Genomic DNA, 21,311 nt, shown 5'->3' on the forward strand with positions numbered 1-21,311 from the left:
TTGGTGGGATCATGTGCTCTTGGAATTACATCTGTTCACTATTTGAACCAATTCCCATTTGTCTTACTTTTTCACAGGTGCTTTAATTGTAAATTCTAGAATTTTTTAACTATCCCATTTCTTCCTTTTTACTGACGCAGATATAAACTTAATGTCGTTGCAAGCACCGTAAAAACCCGAAAGAAATAAACATAACCTTTAGTTTGAAAACATAAACAAACAGGATCTAAATCTAAGCATGAATCTTTTGACAGAGATCGTGTGGTGGAGTTGCTGTGGGAATTTGAAAAGTAATGAACAACAAATGGATACAACGGCTTCCAAAAAGACCCCCCTCCCCCAATAAAAAAAAAATAAAATTAATAAAATAAAATAAAATTAATATACACAGAACGTTTCGGACTAAAAATCCTTCTTCAGCCAATTACAAAATTAAAAAAAAAAAGAAAGAAAGAAAGAAAGAAAATAGAATATTAATTTATATTATATCAGTTCAAATCCAGACTGACGGACAGAAAACGTATCAGGCACGTCGTTTGTGTACTCAGTACACGTCGGTACGTCTTATCGAGATCGTACTAGACAACTACTATACAGCGCAATATCCACTTAATGTGCTCAAAGCGCTTTAGAAGAGGTCCCTGACCAACAGATAACATGTAACACATAGAACGGGACACGACGCCTGTTAGCGATATTACACATTTTTTTCCGACAGAGACAACATTGTTAACGGCCAGGTACTCACACCTGATTACGATGAGAGAATGTGCGTAAAGAGCATTTTCCATGGACTAAACTATGCGCCGGGTGAGGCTCGAACTCGGGACCTTCCTATCCGAAAGCGATTGCCATAACCACTCGACCACATAGCCGCCCAAATAGACACCCAGACATGTCAAATACTTTTCTGTCTGGAGTTGAAGTTGTGTGTTAATGATTTTATTGTTTTTGTTATTGACAGAAGAAGGATTTTGAGCCCGAAACCTTTCTGTGTTTGGTATCTATCTTGTTCTTGTTCAAAGCTATTAAATATACATTTTTGTTCATTACTTTTTTACAGTCTTCAGCTTCTAGCAGGTTAGTATCACATTGAGACTTTGAAGTGGTTTCACTGGGCGAGATCTTCTGGCCTCCCACGGTGGGCACAGAGGTCATTTGATGTGTACTCTTTCCCAACATGCGTTTCTTTTCCATTTTCTGTACGGGGTTCCTGGCCTCCCATAGTGGGCATGGAGGTACTTGCTGTGTCTTCTATCCCCCTGTATCTGTTTTGCTATTGCTTTCTGACGTTCTCTTGGAATGAGATTATTAAGTTTTGTATGACCCTGGCTGGGAGGGAAACAGTCGAATGTACGTGTAGATAGTTATAGTTTTGGGATATATTTATTTCCTTGTAAATAATCTCTCTGTTGTGTACTGCTATTTTTTATTTTAAAAAACAAATGATTTGTAAACATTTGAGTGTATTCTTCTTTGTGGGATCTTGTGCTGGTGTCTGGGTGAGACTTTTAGGTGATCTCAAAGTACACTGATTGTGTGCTCTTGGAATCCACATCTGTTCCCTATTTGAACTATTCCCCTCTGTCTAACTTATTCCTCAACTCATTTTTATTGTACATTTAGAATGTTTTTAATATCCAAATTTTCCTAATTTTTACTGTCGCTGATATGACCTAAATGTGTTGCAAGCGCCATAAATTGTAATATCGCCTCACAGGCGTCATGTTTCGTTCCTACATTTTACGTGTTGCTCTTGGCCAGGAACCGTTTGTAAAGCGCGTTGAGTACGTATATTGGATATTGCGCTACATAAAAAAAGCTAAAAAAAGCTCAAATTATCTGAATCTGAATATTACTCGAAGTCGACTCAATTCTGAGTAATTGTATTTGAGGGCGGGGAGGGTTGTTGAATGTGACAGCCATCGTTTGTGTTTAGGCTGAAGAACTTTGATAACCTTCGTTTGAATGTGTCTAAATCTGTTGTGTTCACACATGATTTGAGAAGAGCATTTGATAGTGGGAGTGCAATGAATATTGGAAGATGGTTGAGTTTATAAAGATTGCAATTTTAGTGTTTATGGGTGGGCTTTTCTTTGAATGCGTGAATTTCGTTGAATGTCTAGTTGTTGTTTTTGCATGTCATTTTGTTTGTTCTTTTGAGCATGATAGTTAGTCGTTGTTCTTTCCGTTTGTCCTGTAAGGGACTCCATCCATATTTTGATTGATATCGACTTTCTCCTCTGGCTCAAAATCGATGGTGAATCATTTATCCATGTGCTCAAGTCACAGGGAACATTGCAAAATATGCTCAAAATGACCTTCATAATGAAAGGTGTGTACAGTTTTCGAAATATACAGGGTGTCCATAAAGTCTGGGTACATGGTAGAGTACACATTCCTCTTTTAAAAAACGAATCTTATTCAACTGGGGTGTAAATGAATCGTACTTTAACAACACGTGACCTCTGAAAGTATTTTCAGCCAAATCTCCACAATCTATAGCATAAATGAAAAATTAAAAATATATAGTGAAATACTACATGTACCCAGACTTTATGGACACCCTGTATATATCACAAAAAGTAATTTTGTTCAGTTTGATCTATGGGTATTTTTACAACGTTCATTGACAAAGTAGCGTTTTCACTAGTAATTATGAAATATATAATCGTTAGACAGCATCAAATCATGTGATAGATGACTCGGGAAGGATGAAATTAAGCTCTTGATGTCTTTCACGGAAGCCTGCCAGTTTGTCACAGACCGACCCCGCCTCGACTGTGCCCTCCAAATGGAAGTCATCACGGATACTCTCAAAACGAATACATTAATGATTGATTGATTGTATGAATTGAATTTTAATCTACAGTTATTTTTAACGAAAGAACATCCATTGTTCAAATTTTACAGTGTAATTTGAATTTTGCCTTGATATGCGCACAAAAAGGAAGACATTTTGAACCCACTCTGACTTGGCATTTCAGAGGGACTATCTCTACACCACCAGGCAGAGAATAAAAATCTTAAGTTACAACTACAGTGTTAAAGTGCTGTAATAGGATTCAGTAGTCTGATGTCACGGCACCCGGCAACGGCGGCCATCTTGGTTCTAAACAAAGAAAATCATTACTTTTTGTTCTTCATGCTGGCTAGAATTTTTCATTCCCTTTTCATATGCCTTGTGATCAGAATGTTTAAAAGTCAAAAATGATCAAATTTATGGATTTTTTTCCTCCGGATAAATATTTCATACGGGCGTCCGCCATTGTTCCGATAGTTTAGAGCCAGTGTTACTAAGTTACCATGCGTCATTAGGAAGGAAGTGACGTTACGACTGTTGAAGAGTATTATTACTAGCATATACACTCACATACTTAAATGAAATAATAAAGCGACCTTCATTACGAGTCTTTTTTCAAGACATAATTATGCTTCTTTTAAAAGTTTCAATATAGATAGACCAACAAAGTTTGTATGAAAACATGTTCACTACAACTAGAAGTTGTGAAGAGTAAATTGAAGGGCCCAAGTTAATGTAGACTCTAGGCATCCAAAAATATTCTATAGTAAAACAAATAAACTGGTATCATAATGTCTTATATGCAGGGCAACATAGAACTTAAGTAATAGGATTCAACAATCGTGACGTCACTTCCTAATGACGCATCGTGACTTAGTAACTGGTTCTAAACTATCGGAACAATGGTGGACGCCCTTATGAAATACTTCTCCAACGAGCATAAACGTGTATCCAGAGGAGAAAAACATTATAAATTTGATCATGTTTTGACGTTTATACTTTCTGATTACATGACATGTGAAAAGGTTCTAGCCAGCATGAAGAATAAAAAGTAACGATTTTCTTTGTTTAGAACCAAGCTGCTCGTTGCTGGGCGGACGTGACATCAGACTATTGAATCCTATTGTACATCAGATTTACAGTCTAACCAAGGAAGGCAAAGAAATCCTATGAATCCTACTTAGGCTAATCTGGAGCCTTTGACAAACTGGGCCTGTGATAAACTGTTGGATGATTAGTTCTCATTAAATTCCATCAGACTATTAATATTTAATGTCACGCACCTTTTTGTGTGATACGATTAATCTGACGAGCAATATTCTGTGTATTTGGCACATTTTCAACGACGGGCGGGGCTTGGGGTATTTGTGTGCAGTTCTGTTTTCTATCGTTATCAATTCACTGGTGCAGAACTAAATAAATCAAAAAAGCCTAGCTCATGCGAGTAAATTTTCGATCAATGTTGTTGGGGATTTGAATAGAATCTCTTATTTTTCACGATATGATTCAACGCCGTTTAATGCTTTATTTGTATTCTCCTATATAAGATTAAAGACCCACAGAAGAATATAATATTAGTTAAATAAAAATCTGTCAACCCGAATGACCTATTTTTTCCCGCCGACAGACAGACTGCAAAACTGCAAGACTGCAACATCCGGCGACCTTATTTGGTAAGGAAACGAAGACGAGAAATGAAGTCTGGCATGAAAATAAAGAACCAGACGATAATGATAACAATTCTGTAAATGTCGTACATAAGTTTGAATTCATTGGAAATTTCACAATGGATTGTATTGAAGACCTGGAGTATCGTGGAGAAGGAAATTGTGCCATTGTTTTTGCCAATCCAAAGGTTTGTTGATTGGAATTTATCAGATGTCTGGGTCTGTGTTTGTTTGTTGTTCATATTCTGCTGATGACTGATGATCAGCTGAGACTGAGACTAAAAAACTGGAGTGCGACAAGGGCAAGTGGGAAAGTGAATGAATGAATGATTATCAAATCTGTCTCACTCAACATAAATATTTTGGTTTTGTAATGTGGGTGTAGGTGTAGATTCAAATGTATTGAAATATGATTCAGATTCAAACCGGGCTTTTGCTGACTTGTTGGGCATTCTACTTCCACAACACACACACTTCACCTTCTCTGTCTGTCTGTCCAAATATTGTCATTCTGATTCACAATGACTCATTCTCAGTCTCATAATCTTTTATTTTCATATTGAATATGGTCTTAACATTTTGTCAAACGTTTTATTCCGTTGCCTTCCGTTGCCTTGCCTTATATTTGTACAATCAAAATAGGATGAAAGTTGAAGTTGAAAGGTCTTACTTAATATGCAACTTTTAATTTATGTAAGACCATAGGACTTTTTCTCCAATCAGAATTGAAGAAAATGTCCTATGGTCTTACTTAAATTAAAAGTTTATGAACTTGAATCTTCTAGTATTAACCAAGTACTTAATGGTTTTGTTGTGTTAACTTTTCTATGGACATTATCATTATTATTCAGTCAAAACTGATTATGGGAAAAGTACAGTAAAATTTGGTAAATCAATTGTTCTAAAATATATCCTGATCTGATCTATGTGATTTTAATTACAATCAGTTCATAAAGTTTATCTAGATTAGATCTTAGTGGAGTTTTCCATAACAAGTCGTAAGAGTTGAGAAATAACTCCTCACATCATCTATGACATGCACATTACATTTCATGCACTGGGCTTTTGCCACAATCTCATGGGTTTTCCAGAGTGAACAAATATCCTTTTTTTTCCCTCCAAAGAAACGACAAGTATACAGACTTGTAAAACGGGATTATACGAAGATCAGCCGTAAAAGATTGAAGACCTCAGTCGGGGACGAGGATGATCTCAATATTGTTTCCTGTCAGGTAAAGGTCAAGGGTCAACTGTCTGGATTGCCTTAATCTTCCTTTTGTTTCATATCTGCCAGGCAGTTGGACAATCGCATTTTACTTTGATTATAGATTGAAAGGAAACTTTACATTGCATTGCCATACCGATGGTCAGTGGATCAAACCTCTGAAGTCTTGATTTTCTCAATTGGTGTATCAACACTCTGAAATCTACATGCGAGCTTTGCGCACCATGTTTTATTTAATTTTGGGTGGATTAGACCTCTGATGACATCACAGTTTGTAGTATGTAGACTTCCGAGTTTTGATCCACCAATCGTGTAAATCGGGACTTCAGAGGTTTGATCCACCGACTATCCACTATCAATATATATATTGAGACAGAAGAAAGCAATATGGAATACTTTTGTAACTGTAGTAATGATAATTTTAAAAATCAGTAGTCCATTAAGCTTATATGGAGCTAGAGTTTATCACAGTTTCTCTAGCGTGAAATGGACAATGGCATTTGCTTGCCACCCTATGGATAGGACTAGGATGCTAGACTTACCGTAAGGTACTTTTCACTAGAACTAACAGACCCGACTATCCAATCATTTCTAGTTGGACAGGGAGGATCAGAAAAAATTCGACTTCACTCAGGACCGATCTTGGTCCCTTTGTATGTGAAGCAAGTGCTCTACATTGGCTTTGTCTCAAAGCAAGAGTCGTGAGGTCGTTAGTGTTCTTTTTTGTTGTTGTTGTTTTTAAAAAAAAATAATTTTTGTGAAAACAATTAAGTCTGCTATTGTTGTAGCCAGATATATAATGTGAGAACACTGTAGCTATAAGAAGGGTTGATGATTAACTCTTTCACTGTGCGGCCAGAGCAGGATCTGTTGTACTGGCCAATGGCCGCACAGTGCAGCCGGTCTTGAAAGGCAAAAATAATAATGTATAATCCAATCCTACTTTCTACAAAAGTACTATAAATTGAACCAATGGTGTCATTTATTTCGTCAGAACATTCAACTGGCCCTAGGGGGGGGGGGGATTTACTTGAGATTTTGCGCTGAATTTGAATGTCGCGTCTTAACTTGTCTTTCTCATTCTGCCTCAATCAGATGTCAGCCATTTTGTGACGGAAATGCGAATATAGCCTCGTTGCTCAAAGAGTTAATGAATCTAATATTCTCTTGTCAATAATGGATCAGTTATCATTGTTAAAATGAGATATCTTTTGTTAGTTTGGTGGTTTTTTTTGCCTTGATAACCTTAAGTTCGTAATTTTTAAAAATTCATAAAATTAAAAAAGAAAAAAAGGTGAGCTTTTATATAGCACAATATCTAATAAATCTGCCTAAAGCGCTTTACAAATAGGTACTCATGGGTTCAAAATGCCACTTGTTGCAAATTGTTCTGTTTAATAATCTTGTTGTAGAATGTGGAGTCTGACGTCCGATCCAAGTTGGAGGATACGGTGTCCTATATCACCAACATCATGGAACCCATTTTGTCATTTGACTACACCGTTATCCCTGTAAGTTTACTATTTTTCCAAAGAAAAGTTCCCTTTCACTTGTAAGTCTTTTAAATCTTCAGCTGTTCATGTTGATGTTTCTTAATTTGTTAAATAATGATTTGCTTTGGTGTTGTGTGTTGTTTGCCTTTGAAATTGCTCTCCCCAATGTTATTATTTTTATTATTATCACTCTTCTTCTTCTTCTTCTTCTTCTTCTTCTTCTTCTTCTTCTTCTTCTTCTTCTTCTTCTTCTTCTTCTTCTTCTTCTTCTTCTTCTTCTTCTTCTTTCTTCTTCTTTTCTTACTATTATTATCATCATCATCATTATTATTATTATTGTCAGCATCATTATCACTACTATTTCAAGTTTCACTTATTGTCAAATTTTGAAACCCCCCCTCCCCCAAATTTCCACCTCTTCATTTTTTTGTTACTTCAACTGTGAAAAAATTAAATTTAAAAGTTAAATTTTTATTTTAGGAGCTCATCTCTGTGCCTCAGGGTTTTGGAGAGAAGGCTGTGAAAAGGATAGATGACTCGAGACCAGGTATGACTCATCATCGGCCTATAATAATAATACCATCATACTCTGAGAATAAAACATGTGTTTAAAATTTAGCCAGAAAAATTGTCCTTTAAATATCGATCGATTAAAATGACCCTTATCATAGCAAAAACTCTCAAACTTGGGACTTCGCTCCCTATAATATCTCTAACTGGAGAACGTTTTGTTTTGTGTACAGTGACTTGATCATATTTAAGCCAAGCACTGACTTAGTACATACGTTTTGTTTAACTTTTTATTTTTTAACATCGTGTTTGTTTCTGTTTTTGCCTTTTTTCCTCTGTTTTTGTTTACAATTTTCTCCGTCATCATCATTAAAATTTTTTTAAAACTTTCAATAAATAATTGACAGTCACAATTTATAAATAGATTTTTAACATTTTTGTCTGATTTATATCAATAATTCTGTATTTTTAAAACAAAGGAATAATCATCACATTTGTTGTTTTTCTGTCACTGTTATTGTTGTCATCACAAAAACTACTATGGTGGGCAGGAGGTCACGCTGTGTCTTCTATCCCCTTATATATGTTTTCCGAGTTGCTTTCTGTCTTTGTCTTGGAATGGGATTACTTAGTTTTGTTCTGGCCCTGGCTGGAGTCCTTGACTGAGAGGGAAACAGTCAAATATATAGTTATAGTATAGTATACAGATTATATTTTTTTTCTTGTCAATCAATTCTCTGTTATGCATTCTGGTTTGGATGTATTCTGTAAACATTTGAGTGTATACTTTGACTTACATTTTCTTGGGTGCTTTAATTGTCAATCTAGAATATTTGGACTATTCCATTTTCTGCTTTTTCTGGCGCTTATATGACCTAAATGTGTTGCAAGCGCTGTAAAACCCTTCAAAAAATACAAAACATCATGACACCAGAAATATATTTGAGCTTTAATTCATAGAATATTCTATCCAGAGCTGCCAACCTACTGCAAAAAATGCGGAATTGTACGCATTTTCAGTGATTGTACGCTTGTACACATTTCCCCCAAGATTGTACCCATTTTTAGTGTGCAGAGTCACTTCAGTTTTCTTTAGTTGTAATTCATATTATTACTAGCCTATTGAGAAACCTTGGTGACCAAGTGGATATTCATATATTTTTTGACCAATTATGATCTTCATGCTGGGAGGTAGAATTCTGAAAGGATTGGATTATAGTCTTGGGAACGTCATTGTTGCTGCAATTGAGCTTGTCTGGTGTGACTTTATGTAATTATACCTTCCTCTTACTTTCACAATGGTTAGTTTCCATCAATTTCAGAATTGTACCCATTTTTATGAAATCTCCCCCATTTTGAGGTCCCATTGTACACATTCTCATCAGATGGGGTTGGCAGCTCTGATTCTATCTGATTTTATGAGTTACAAAAAAAACAAAAACAATTACATTGTTGACAATAATTTTTTTTTTATCTCTGATTTCACTTTAACCAATTGGGGATGAGATGGCCAGTTGGATAGGGCATGGCACTTTCACCCAAATTCCAAGATTTGAACCCAGTTGTTAGCATCTCACTCTTTCTTAGTTAAGCAAAAAATTTAACTCCTATTGCTCACTTTGCATTGGTGCCCAGTAGCTACAGCATGAGTTATCCTAGTCTGTATTGGGTGGTTATGCGGTTTAGTGTGGTATGACAGCTTTCAGACCAGTAGGTCCAGGGTTTGAACCCTCTTCTGATCAGCACATAGTTGGGTCTTTGGAAAAGGCTCTTCACTCACTTTCTCTCATCATACTCAGGTGTAAAATGAATACCTGGCCGTTTACAGTGTTGCCTCTGTTGGAAAATTTGTAATAGTAGTATCGCCTAATAAGCGTCATGTCTTGTCCTGCATGTTAAGGGTTGCTGTTAGCTAGGAATCCCTTGTAAAATGCTTTGAGCATGTGTAGTGGATATTGCGCTGTATAAATACTCATGTTTTTTCTTTTTTTTATGATAGACCTCTAAGACTTTTTCATGGTATGAATAAAGGGAATTTTATTTTGTTCTTTTAGATTTATTTTAAAAATTTTTATTTCCCTTCTTTGCACCACCAGCTCATAGGAAACGTTCGTGGAAAAATGAAGTGGACCCTGACATCTACACAGGTCTGGTGTTGCCAGATTGTTGCTTTGTGAGATCGTCGTCGTCGTTGATGAAATCGTCTAAAAATGGTGCTTCTACTCATCCTAAATCACCGCAAAGCAATGTGGGGGCCAGGGATTCTTCCTTCACCCACCCTTCTCTGTCTCCGCATTTGACGGGATGTCCAAATCGTCATGTTCATCGTAACAGCTCCAAGACTGTGAAAAATAATAGTCTGACGATGAACTCGTCTGTAGAAAACGGTGATTCCTTGTGTTATGATGGATTTATTAAGAATTCCTCTGCCCTGACATTGCCAGTGCCTACTGCTGCTTGTGGTTGTGACCTGTATAGAACGACCCTTCATCACCACCACCACCACCATACCTGTTGTCTCAACAATAATCCTGGTCGAGACAGAGATACCACCATCTCGGAGTTGATACTCGACCAGGGCGTCCACCACAGTCCCACATCATCAAAAACAGCCGAGCAGCAGCAGCAGCAGCAGCACAACCGTCCATACTTTCAATCCAGTGACATCTCTCTGGAACTTTCCGACCTCCGTGATAATGGTCAGTTGGATTCCACCCCTAATGTGTCTTTCCCAACCTGTGTGCCATCTTGTTCGAGCTCTCCGCCTTTTACTTTAAGTTTTGAGATTAAGGTAAGAGCCTTTCATAGTTTTTAAAATTTTAACATTTATTTATTTATTTATTTTCATCTATTATTCATCTAAGAAGTATTAGAGCAAGCTGAAACTAAAAGGTTATTAATTCGTACAATAAGAAAAAGACAAATGCTATTTTTAGGGCTCCTTAATCGACATAAATGTATTGTGTATCTTGCTCTCACAGGAAAGATAGAAGGTAAAAAGAGTAAAGGTAGACCAAGAAAAACAAATTTGAATAGTTTAAACAGCTGGGTGACAAAACAAAGAAAGAGATGAGTAATATTAGTTATCTGATCAGAGAGATGAATGGCGTACCATGATCACCGATATCTGGCACAGACTTGGTACTTGAAGAAGAAGAAGAATTCATCTACTTTTACTGCGATCATGTGGTCGACACTCACCTTTGGATCGGAAGTCCCAATGTTCAAGTACTGCTCGGACTCTGAGCAGTGCATAGTTGAATCATTGAAAAAGACTCTTATTCACAGTCTCTCACCATACTCAAGTGTAAAATGAGTACCTGGCTGTCAACAACGTTGTCTATGTCCAAAAAATAAAATAATTGTATTATCGCCTCAAGGCGTCATGTCTCGATCTGCATGTTCAGTGTTGATGTTGGCAAGGGACCCCCCCTTTTTAAGCGCTTTGAACATGATTAGTGGATTTTGCGCTTTACAAATACTATAGGTTTTCTTGGTTTCTTTTATGTGTTATTGATTTGCTGTCTCACGCCTTTAAAAAGGCGATCTTTGCAATGACTCCCAAGCACCAAGACTCTGTGTGTCGAGTATGATGATGAAGGTTCTTCTTCTTCATCTTCTTCTTCTTCTTTTTCTTCTTCTTCTTCTTCTTCTTCTTCTTCTTCTTCTTCTTCTTCTTCTTCTTCTTCTTCTTCTTCTTCTTCTTCTTCTTCTTCTTCTTCTTCTTCTTCTTCTTCTTCTTCTTCTTCTTCTTCTTCTTCTCTTCTCTTCTCTCTTCTTCTCTTCTTCTTCTTCCTCCTCTTCATCTTCTTCTTCTCTTTCTCTCTCTCCTCCTCCTCCTCTACCACTTCTTCTTTTCCTCCTCCTCCTCCTCCTTCTTCTTTTCTTTTTCTTCTCTCTCTCTCTTCTCTTCTTCTTCTTCTTCTTCTTCTTCTTCTTCTTCTTCTTCTTCTTCTTCGTCTTATGTTGTTGTTGTTGTTTTTATAAACACTTATTGCCATCCCCAGCCTAAGAAAGCGTTCCGTGCCATGACCCCAAACCCCAAGACAGCTGCTGACCCAGTGTGTCGATTCTGTATGCATAAATACCTCAAGGTAAGACGTTTAAACTTTTATTCTGGTCACTCCATAAAAAGCAAATGGCTTTGTCCACAGAAATACTTCTATAGATGATGATGATGTTGTTGTTGATGCCGGTTTGTTTGTTTGTTTGTTTTTTTTTGGTTTTTTTTTTCGATGACTACTATGTTACTAGTGTGCATCTGTGTGAGTGTGTCTATGTCAATATTGTATTTTTATAAATGTGTAACCAAATGACAAATTGCCACTTTATTGAGGACAATAAAGGTATATATTATTAGACAGAATCCGCTCGGCTAAGAAGTTCACAACATTGCCATCCGGAAGTATAACGGACCAACACACAAAACTGTGTGTAACCTTAAACGTTTATAGTCTGGTTAATACAGTTTAGTGAGAATTACTTATAAACGTTGATGGCAAAAAACAATAACAAAGGCTTGAGTGAAGTCATCTTCGTTCTATCTATTGACTTTACCTTTCGCCATTCTCTCATCTCTCATTCGTCTTTAGTGTTTCATTCATTGTGTTTTGTTGACTAAGGGAAAACCCGAAACGTCCACATCACATGTTTTGTTTTATTAAATTTGGGGGTCCCAATAGCTCAGTTGGTAGATCACTCGCTTCACATGCAAAGGGACCAAGATCGATCCCAGGTGCAGTCTAGATTTTATTTTTCCGACCCCTCTGTCCAGCCAGCAGTAAATGGGTAGCTGAGTCTATTAGTAGATCTGGCAGAAAGTACTTTGCGATAGACTAGCGTCCTATCCAGAGGAAAGCAAGTAATTGCTATTGTCCATTTCACGCTATGGTGACAGTGATAAACTCTGGCTCCATGGGCCGAATGTCTACTTTCAATTTTGCTATTGTTATTTCTTCGAGCTTCAAATAGCAACAATTTGTATATTCTTCACTGTAAAAGAGTTAAAGGTTACACGCAGTGTTGTGTGTAGGCATGTTTAATTTTGGTTGGCAGTTGTTGTGAATATGTTACCTAAATGCGTGGCATCCATATACAGACCAGGATCGTAATGAGATTTAGATTGTACCGAAATAACCACCGAACAATAATAAATAAATCTGGAGGGGGGGGGGGGGGGGGTGAATCAAATCTACAATGATAATGACAACAATAATCTATTGATAACAGTTATCCTGTCCTGTTGTTTGTATCTGACTTTGACTTGACGACAAACACAATGACAGGACATGGCTGATCGTGTTGAGATAACTGTCCTGGCAAACAATATCCGGGTTCCAGTTATTTGTTGCTGTTGTTGTTGTTTTGGTGTTGTTACTATTGTTGTTGTTGCTGCTGTTGTTGTAGTTATTCTTCCTTATGTTATAGATAGTATGCGCTTCGCTAAGACGCTCACAACATTGCCATCCGGAAGTATGCATGACGGGCCAGCACGCAAAACTATGTGCAACCATTGATCTTTTATAGTCAGGTTAATACAGTTTAGTGAGAACTTGTACTCATAAACATGGATGGCAATAAAAAATAACAAGGTATTGTTGTGTGTGTTTCTGTGTGTGTGTGTGTGTTGCCAGTGGGAGTCCAGATAGCTATAGAAGGAACGAAGTTGACGTCACTCTGCACTTTGTTGTTATTTTAGACAGCCTGTTAGTGATTAGTTCTCACTAAATTATGTCAATCAGACCCTACATTTTAAAGGTTATAGATAGTATGCGCTTGGCGAAGAAGTTCATAACATTGCCATCCTGAAGTGTAACGGACCAACGCACAAAACTATGTGTAATCATGAACTTTTATAGTCTGGTTAATACAGTTTAGTGAGTATTACTTATAAGCGTGGATGGAAAAAAAAACAATAACAAAGACCAGAGTGACGTCAACTTCATTCTATCTATAGATAGTATGCGCTTGGTTAAGAAGCTCATAACATTGCCATCCGGAAGTATTACGGTCCAACACACAAAACTGTGTGTAACCATGAACTTTTATAGTCAGGTTAATACAGTTCAGTGAGAATCACTCACAAACGCGGATGGCAAAATACAATAACAAATGCTTGAGTGACGTCAACTGCATACTATCTATACACCGTTTTGTGTGCTGTTGTGTTTAATTTGGCTGGCAGATGTTGTTAGCAAAGAAGCTCATGAACTCATGGCAATATCAAAGACCCGAGTGACGTCAACTTCATTCTATCTATATAGATACAACGAAGTTGACGTCACTCAGACCTTTGTTATTGTTGTTTGCCATCCACGTTTATGAGTAATTCTCACTTAACTGTATTATCCAGACTTTTAAAAGTTCATGGTTACACAGCGTTTTGTGTGTTTGTCCGTTATACTTCCGGATGGCAATGTTGTGAGCTTCTTAGCCAAGCGCATACTATCTATAGCCATGTCGGGAGAAGACGGAATTGAGTAAAGATGACGTCGCTGGGCTTTTTATTATTGACCGCCATTTGGGTGATTAGTTCTCACCATAACCCACCTCAACTATGCGCCACTCAGAGCTGGACTCGAACTCTGGACCTTCCGATCTGAAAAGGCGGGTGTCATACAACTAGACAACACAGCTGCACATTTGGCGGCTCGCACCCGCGAAGGGACTTTAAAGATATGGGGGGGGGGGGGGGCTTCAAATGCTGTCAAGATCTTCATAAACAGAGAGACAACTCAAGAGCTTCTGCCAGGATTGGAACTCAATGCCATTTGGATGCAATAGAGGGAACGAAATGCTCTTCAACAGTCGTAACGTCACTTCCTTCCTAATGACGCATGGTAACTTAGTAACACTGGCTCTAAACTATCGGAACAATGGCGAACGCCGTAAGAAATATTTCTCCGGCGAGCATAAAAGCGTATCCAGAGGAGAAAAAAAACCACATAAATTTGATCTTGTTTTGACTTTTACACATTTTGATCACAAGGCATATGAAAAGTTCTAGCCAGCATGAAGAATCTAAAGTACATCAGACTATTGAATCCAATTGACGTCACTCGGCTCGCTGTTAATGGTTTTAGACTGCCATTATTATTTTGATAATTAATCTTCACTAAATTCTATCAATCAGACTATGAACGTTTAAGGTTATACTTAGTATTCTGTGTTGGTATATTTTTTTTATCCGACTGGCGGATATTGTGAGTATTTTACCTTAAACGCCTGGCACCAATAGCCCGTGACTGGATCGTTATGTCAAAACAGAAACAACACGCCATCTCCTGTTATTCTCTTTTAATGTCCTCCCCCCCCCCCCCCACTTCATCTTGGCAAAACATATGAAACCTGGGACAACGCCATTATTAGGTTGCGGTTACTGACCAGGGAGATTTGGTTACAATCAGAAATTTGCCAATCGGCCATCAAAGTCCTCGCTGGCCCCTATCGGACTCCCCGTCACCACCAGGGACGTCGATTACGGTAGTGACGTCACAATCGTGGTAAATCCGTCCAACCGTCGTCGTAATCGTAACGTCGCGAAATGGACGATGGACGATATCAACTATCGTGACATGTCTTGTGGCATAACTCACACATGTGTACACACACCACACACACACACACACACACACACACACACACGCGTTGTTATCATCGTAATATGACGTACTTCCTGTCGGACACCAATCATCACCACAGTCCATTACTTTTCTGCCATGGTCGCATTCAATCAACTGAATTGACTCATCATGGGAAAATAGAATCGCATAATGAAAAACAAGAGAAAAGAAAAACAAAACAAAAAAACAAAACCCCAACACCTAGCCACAAAGCTCGAGCTTTTATGTAGAAGGAACGACATTGACGTCACTCAGCTCTTTGTCATTATTTTTAGATAGCCATTTTGGTGATTACTTCTCACCTAATTATATCATTCAGAATATGAAAGTTCAATGTTACACATAGTTTGTGTGTGTGTGTTTGTGTGTTGGTACATTATATACGGCTGACGATATTTAATATTTTGGACAAGGATGATTCCTGTTGACATCAGACGTTTGTTTGATGTGCATAATTTAATTTATAGATCCAGTGATGAATATTCATATGGCTTTGCCTCAGAGAAAGCGTCCCTGCACGTGCGCAATCGCTTAAAAAGTGAAACATCAATCGTTTTTTTTTTCATTCGCTTTGATTTAAGCATATTTAATATTATCCTTCTGATAGTGTGCGCTTGGCTAAGAAACTCACAACATCGCCATCCGGAAGTTTAACGCACCAACACACAAAACTATGTGTAACCTAAAACGTTTATAGTATGGTTAATACAGTTTAGTGAGAATTACTATAAAAATGGATTGCAAAAAACAAACAAACAAAACAAAAAAAAAACAAAAAAAAAACAAACAACAAAAACAATAACAAAGACCAGAGTGACGTCATCTTACGTTCTATTTATCCTATTTTCCTTCATGAACTGCCCAGGTCAGTGCTTTTCATTGTACCGTAGCCATCGTTAACTTATTATAGATAGAATGCGCTTGGCCAAGGAGTTCACAACATTGCCATCCGGAAGTATAACGGACCAACACACAAACTCTGTGTAACCATGAACGTTTATAGTCAGGTTGATACAGTTTAGTGAGAACAACTCACAAACGCGGATGGCAAAAACAATAACAAAGGCCTGAGTGACATCATCTTCGAACATCTATAGATAGAAAGCGCTTGGCCAAGGAGTTCACAACATTGCCATCCGGAAGTATAACGGACCAACACACAAACTCTGTGTAACCATGAACTTTTATAGTCTGGTTAATACAGTTTAGTGAGAACAACTCACAAACGCGGATGGCAAAAACAATAACAAAGGCCTCAGTGACGTCATCTGCATACTATCTATAGCCTGACTCCAAAAAAAATGACTTCGAATTGCCAATCTTTGGCCACAAAAGAAAACAAATAGTTCAACCAATGGGACCACTTGTTTCCATGAGCACAACTAACGACAACTCACTAGGCGGTGCAAAAACCAAATAATGACGTCAAACTGCCAGCCTTTTGGATTTCAGTGTCAGGCTATAACATAACGATGGCGACGCTGACACTGACCAAGAAATGACGTCAAAAGACAAGTCTTTGGCCACAAAAGAAAACAAATCGTGAGTTGTATTCAATAGTTCAACCAATGGGACCACTTGTTTCCTTGAGCTCTACTAACGTCAACTCACATAACGCTACTCATACCTAAAAGATGAGGTCTAACTTTTAGACTCGGGGGGGGTTCTACCGTAGCCATCGTTAAGTCATAGCCTGACAATGAAACCCAAAAAGACTGGCCTTTTGAGGTCATTATTTGGGTTTTGCACCGCCTAGTGAGTTGTCGTTAGTAGTGCTCATGGAAACAAGTGGTCCCATTGGTTGAACTATTGAATACAACTACCGATTTGTTATCTTTTGTGGCCAAAGACTGGCATTTTTACGTCATTTTTTGGTCAGTATCAGGCCCTAACTTTACGAAGGCCACGGTTCTAGTGTCAGGCTATAAGTGACGATGGCTTTGATCCACCACAACATTTGGTGTCATTTGGAAAATAAAATATTCGTCACAGCTGGAAAATAAAATATCCCTCGTATGATTTTATTTATGTAAACAAGTCGTGAGTTGACACTGGGTCAACATGGCACATTATTATTACGTCATTGTTTTGACACCCCGTATACCATAAGACACACATTCATTTCATGCCCGTTTCAACGCTCGACAGACGTGCTGTCTATGTGTACTTTACAACATCAAAAAATAATAATAAAAATAAATAGATAAAACAAACACCAAAAAGTACCCCCCCCCCCAAAAAAAAAAAAAAAAAAAAAAATATATATATATATATAAATACAAACCCCAGCCAACCAAAAAAACAAAACAAAGCAAAACGATAAAAATTTCTTTAAAAATAAAATAACATAAAATAAGCAAACCACAACAAAAACAATCCCCCTCCCCAACACCCCCCCCCCCCCCCCCCCAAAAAAACAAACAAAAAAAAACATAAAAAAATAAATTAATAAAAATAACAACAATAAATAAAACCCAACAAATCCCCCCCCCCCCCCCCCCCCCCCCCCCCCACACACACACAACAAATACCAACCAGCAAACAAACAACAAATTAGACAATGTTCAAATGTTTATTTAGAGAAAACATGAGGAGATTCTGATCTGTTCATCTTGTCTTTTCTCCAGAACAAATGTGGTAAATGGACAGAGTTCAGTTCCTATTGTCCTTTGGATTTATTTTCCGGGTAAGTTGGTTTGTTTGTTCCTCTGTCTGTCTGTCTGTCTATCTCTGTTTGCCTATATATCTGTATGTCTCTCTGCCCATCTATCTATCTCTCTCTCTCTATCTATCTATCTATCTATATATATATATATATATTATATATATATATATATATATATATATATATATATATATATATATATATATTATATATTCTTCTCTGTCTCTTCTCTCTCTACTCTCTCTCTCATCTCTCATCTCTCTATCTTCTATCTCTTCTCTTCATTATATATATATATATATATATATAATATATATATATATATATATATATATATAATTATCTATCTATCTATCTATCTATCTATCTATCTATCTATCTATCTATCTATCTATCTATCTTCTATCTTCTATCTATCTATCTATCTATCTTCTTTCTATCTATCTATCTATCTATCTATCTATCTATCTATCTATCTATCTATCTATCTATCTATCTATCTATCTATCTATCTATCTATCTATCTATCTATCTATCTATCTATCTATCTATCTATCTATCTATCTATCTATCTATCTATCTATCTATCTCCATCTATCTTACCGCTCTCATCTATCTATCTTTTTATAAACTACACATACTTCTATACACCAATACTTCGATCACTTACAAGCTATCTGTCTACCATACAGTCACTATACATCTCAATCGTTGCTTCGACTTTTTATAACTACACACATACTTCTATCAATACCACAGCTACTTAATCACTGACACAGCTATCTGACTACCCATACAGTCACTTACCACTCTCAACGTTGCTTGACTTGTTTATAAGACTGACAACCATACTTCTATACACCAAGCTACTTCAGATCACTTGACACAGGCTATCTGTCTACCCATACGGTCACTTACCACTCTCAACGTTGCTTGACTTTTTTATAAGACCTAGACACACATATTTTCATATACCACCAAGCTACTTAGATCCCTTTGACACAGGCTATCTGCTACCCATACAGTCACTTACCACTCTCAACGTTGCTTGACTTGTTTATAAGACTAGACACACCATACTTCTATAGCACCAAGCTACTTAGATCACTTGACACAGGCTATCTGTCTACCCATACGGTCACTTACCACTCTCAACGTTGCTTGACTTTGTTATACAGACACACTATTTCTATAATACCACCAAGCTACGTGATCCTTTGCACAGGCTATCGTCTACCCATACGTCACTTACCACTCTCAACGTTCTTGACTTTGTATATCAGACCAGACACACCATACTTCTATACCACCAAGCTATTAGATCACTTGACACAGGCTATCTGTCTACCCATACGTCACTTACCACTCTCAACGTTGCTTGACTTTGTTATAAGAGACCATACCATCTTCTATACCACCAAGCTACTGATCATTTGACACAGGCTATCTGACATTACCCATACGTACTTACCACTCTCAACGTTTCTTGACTTTGTTATCAGACCAGACACACCATACTTCTATACCACCAAGCTATTTAGATCACTTGACACAGGCTATCTGTCTACCCATACAGTCACTTACCACTCTCAACGTTTCTTGACTTTGTTATAAGACTAGACACACCATACTTCTATACCACCAAGCTTCTTAGATCACTTGACACAGGCTATCTGTCTACCCATACAGTCACTTACCACTCTCAACGTTGCTTGACTTTGTTATAAGACTAGACACACCATACTTCTATACCACCAAGCTACTTAGATCACTTGACACAGGCTATCTGTCTACCCATACAGTCACTTACCACTCTCAACGTTGCTTGACTTTGTTATAAGACCATACTTCTATAATACCACCAAGCTACGTGGATCATTTGACATCAGGCTATATCGTGACAATTTACACCCTTACTGTAACTTACCACTCTCAACGTTTCTTGACTTTGTTATCAGACCAGACACGCTATATATAGAACGAAGATGATGTCACACAGGCCTTTGTTATTGTTTTTTTTTTTCCCATCCGCGTTTGTGAGTTGTTCTCACTAAACTGTATTAAACAGACTATAAAAGTTCATGGTTACACACAGTTTTGTGTGTTGGTCCGTTATACTTCCGGATGGCAATGTTGTGAACTCTTTGGCCAAGCGCATTCTATCTATACTTCTATACCACCAAGCTTCTTAGATCATTTGACATCGCGGTTATTATCATCCATTCTTTCACTTACCACTATCAACGTTGCTTGACTTTATTATAAAACTGACCAGACGACCAGACACGCCATACTTCTATACCACCAAGCTACTTAGATCACTTGACATCGGGCAATATCGTGGCAATTAACACCCCTACAATAACTTACGACTCTCAATGTTGCTTGACTTTGTTATTATAAAAACAATGTGAAATTGAATGTAAGCTTCAATTTAATATTCGAAAACAGATAAAATGGACGTTTCCGGTTTCCCCTTTATCAACAAAACAGGGCTTTGTTATAAGATCAGACACACTATACTTCTATTATAACCACCAAGCTACGTACATCATTTGACAGAAGGGAATATCGTGGCAATTAACACCCATACTGTCTCTTACCACCAAGCTACGTGGATCATTTGACATCAGGCAATATCGTGGCAATTAACGCCCATACTGTCACTTACCACCCAGCTACGTAGATCATTTGACATCAGGCAATATCGTGGCAATTAACGCCCATACTGTCACTTACCACCAAGCTACGTAGATCATTTGACATCAGGCAATATCGTGGCAATTAACGCCCATACTGTCACTTACCACCAAGCTACGTGGATCATTTGACATCAGGGAATATCGTGGCAATTAACACCCATACTGTCACTTACCACCAAGCTACGTGGATCATTTGACATCAGGCAATATCGTGGCAATTAACGCCCATACTATCACTTACCACCATAGATAGTCTGTGCTTACCACCAAGCTACGTGGATCATTTGACATCAGGCAATATCGTGGCAATTAACGCCCATACTGTCACTTACCACCAAGCTACGTGGATCATTTGACATCAGGCAATATCGTGGCAATTAACGCCCATACTGTCACTTACCACCAAGCTACGTGGATCATTTGACATCAGGCAATATCGTGGCAATTAACGCCCATACTGTCACTTACCACCAAGCTACGTGGATCATTTGACATCAGGCAGGCTAGGCTGTCTATCTACGCACATAACATGACAACGTAGTAGTCATTGTTGTGTATATTGTGACATTTTATCTCAAGTATCTTGTCCTCAAACCAGTCATCAACAACAAGTATTCTCTCTGT

General features: G+C 37.7%; 1 protein-coding gene across 1 annotated transcript in view; it reads left to right on the plus strand.

Moving 5' to 3' along the window:
* Positions 1-4,435: 4,435 nt before the first annotated feature.
* The window catches only part of LOC144974503 (uncharacterized), a 71,548-nt gene continuing 54,672 nt past the window's right edge, over positions 4,436-21,311 (plus strand). Inside the window, exons 1-7 of the mRNA XM_078917420.1 lie at positions 4,436-4,658; positions 5,595-5,702; positions 7,108-7,206; positions 7,669-7,735; positions 9,795-10,489; positions 11,706-11,792; positions 17,948-18,006. Of these exons, the coding sequence (XP_078773546.1) occupies positions 4,590-4,658; positions 5,595-5,702; positions 7,108-7,206; positions 7,669-7,735; positions 9,795-10,489; positions 11,706-11,792; positions 17,948-18,006 (1,184 nt within the window). The 5' untranslated portion in view covers positions 4,436-4,589. The remainder of the gene's footprint in view (positions 4,659-5,594; positions 5,703-7,107; positions 7,207-7,668; positions 7,736-9,794; positions 10,490-11,705; positions 11,793-17,947; positions 18,007-21,311) is intronic.

Source organism: Berghia stephanieae, chromosome 6, assembly GCF_034508935.2.
Source record: "Berghia stephanieae isolate SIO BIC M18660-M18661 chromosome 6, UCSD_Bste_1.3, whole genome shotgun sequence".
Taxonomy (NCBI): Eukaryota; Metazoa; Mollusca; class Gastropoda; order Nudibranchia; family Aeolidiidae; genus Berghia; species Berghia stephanieae.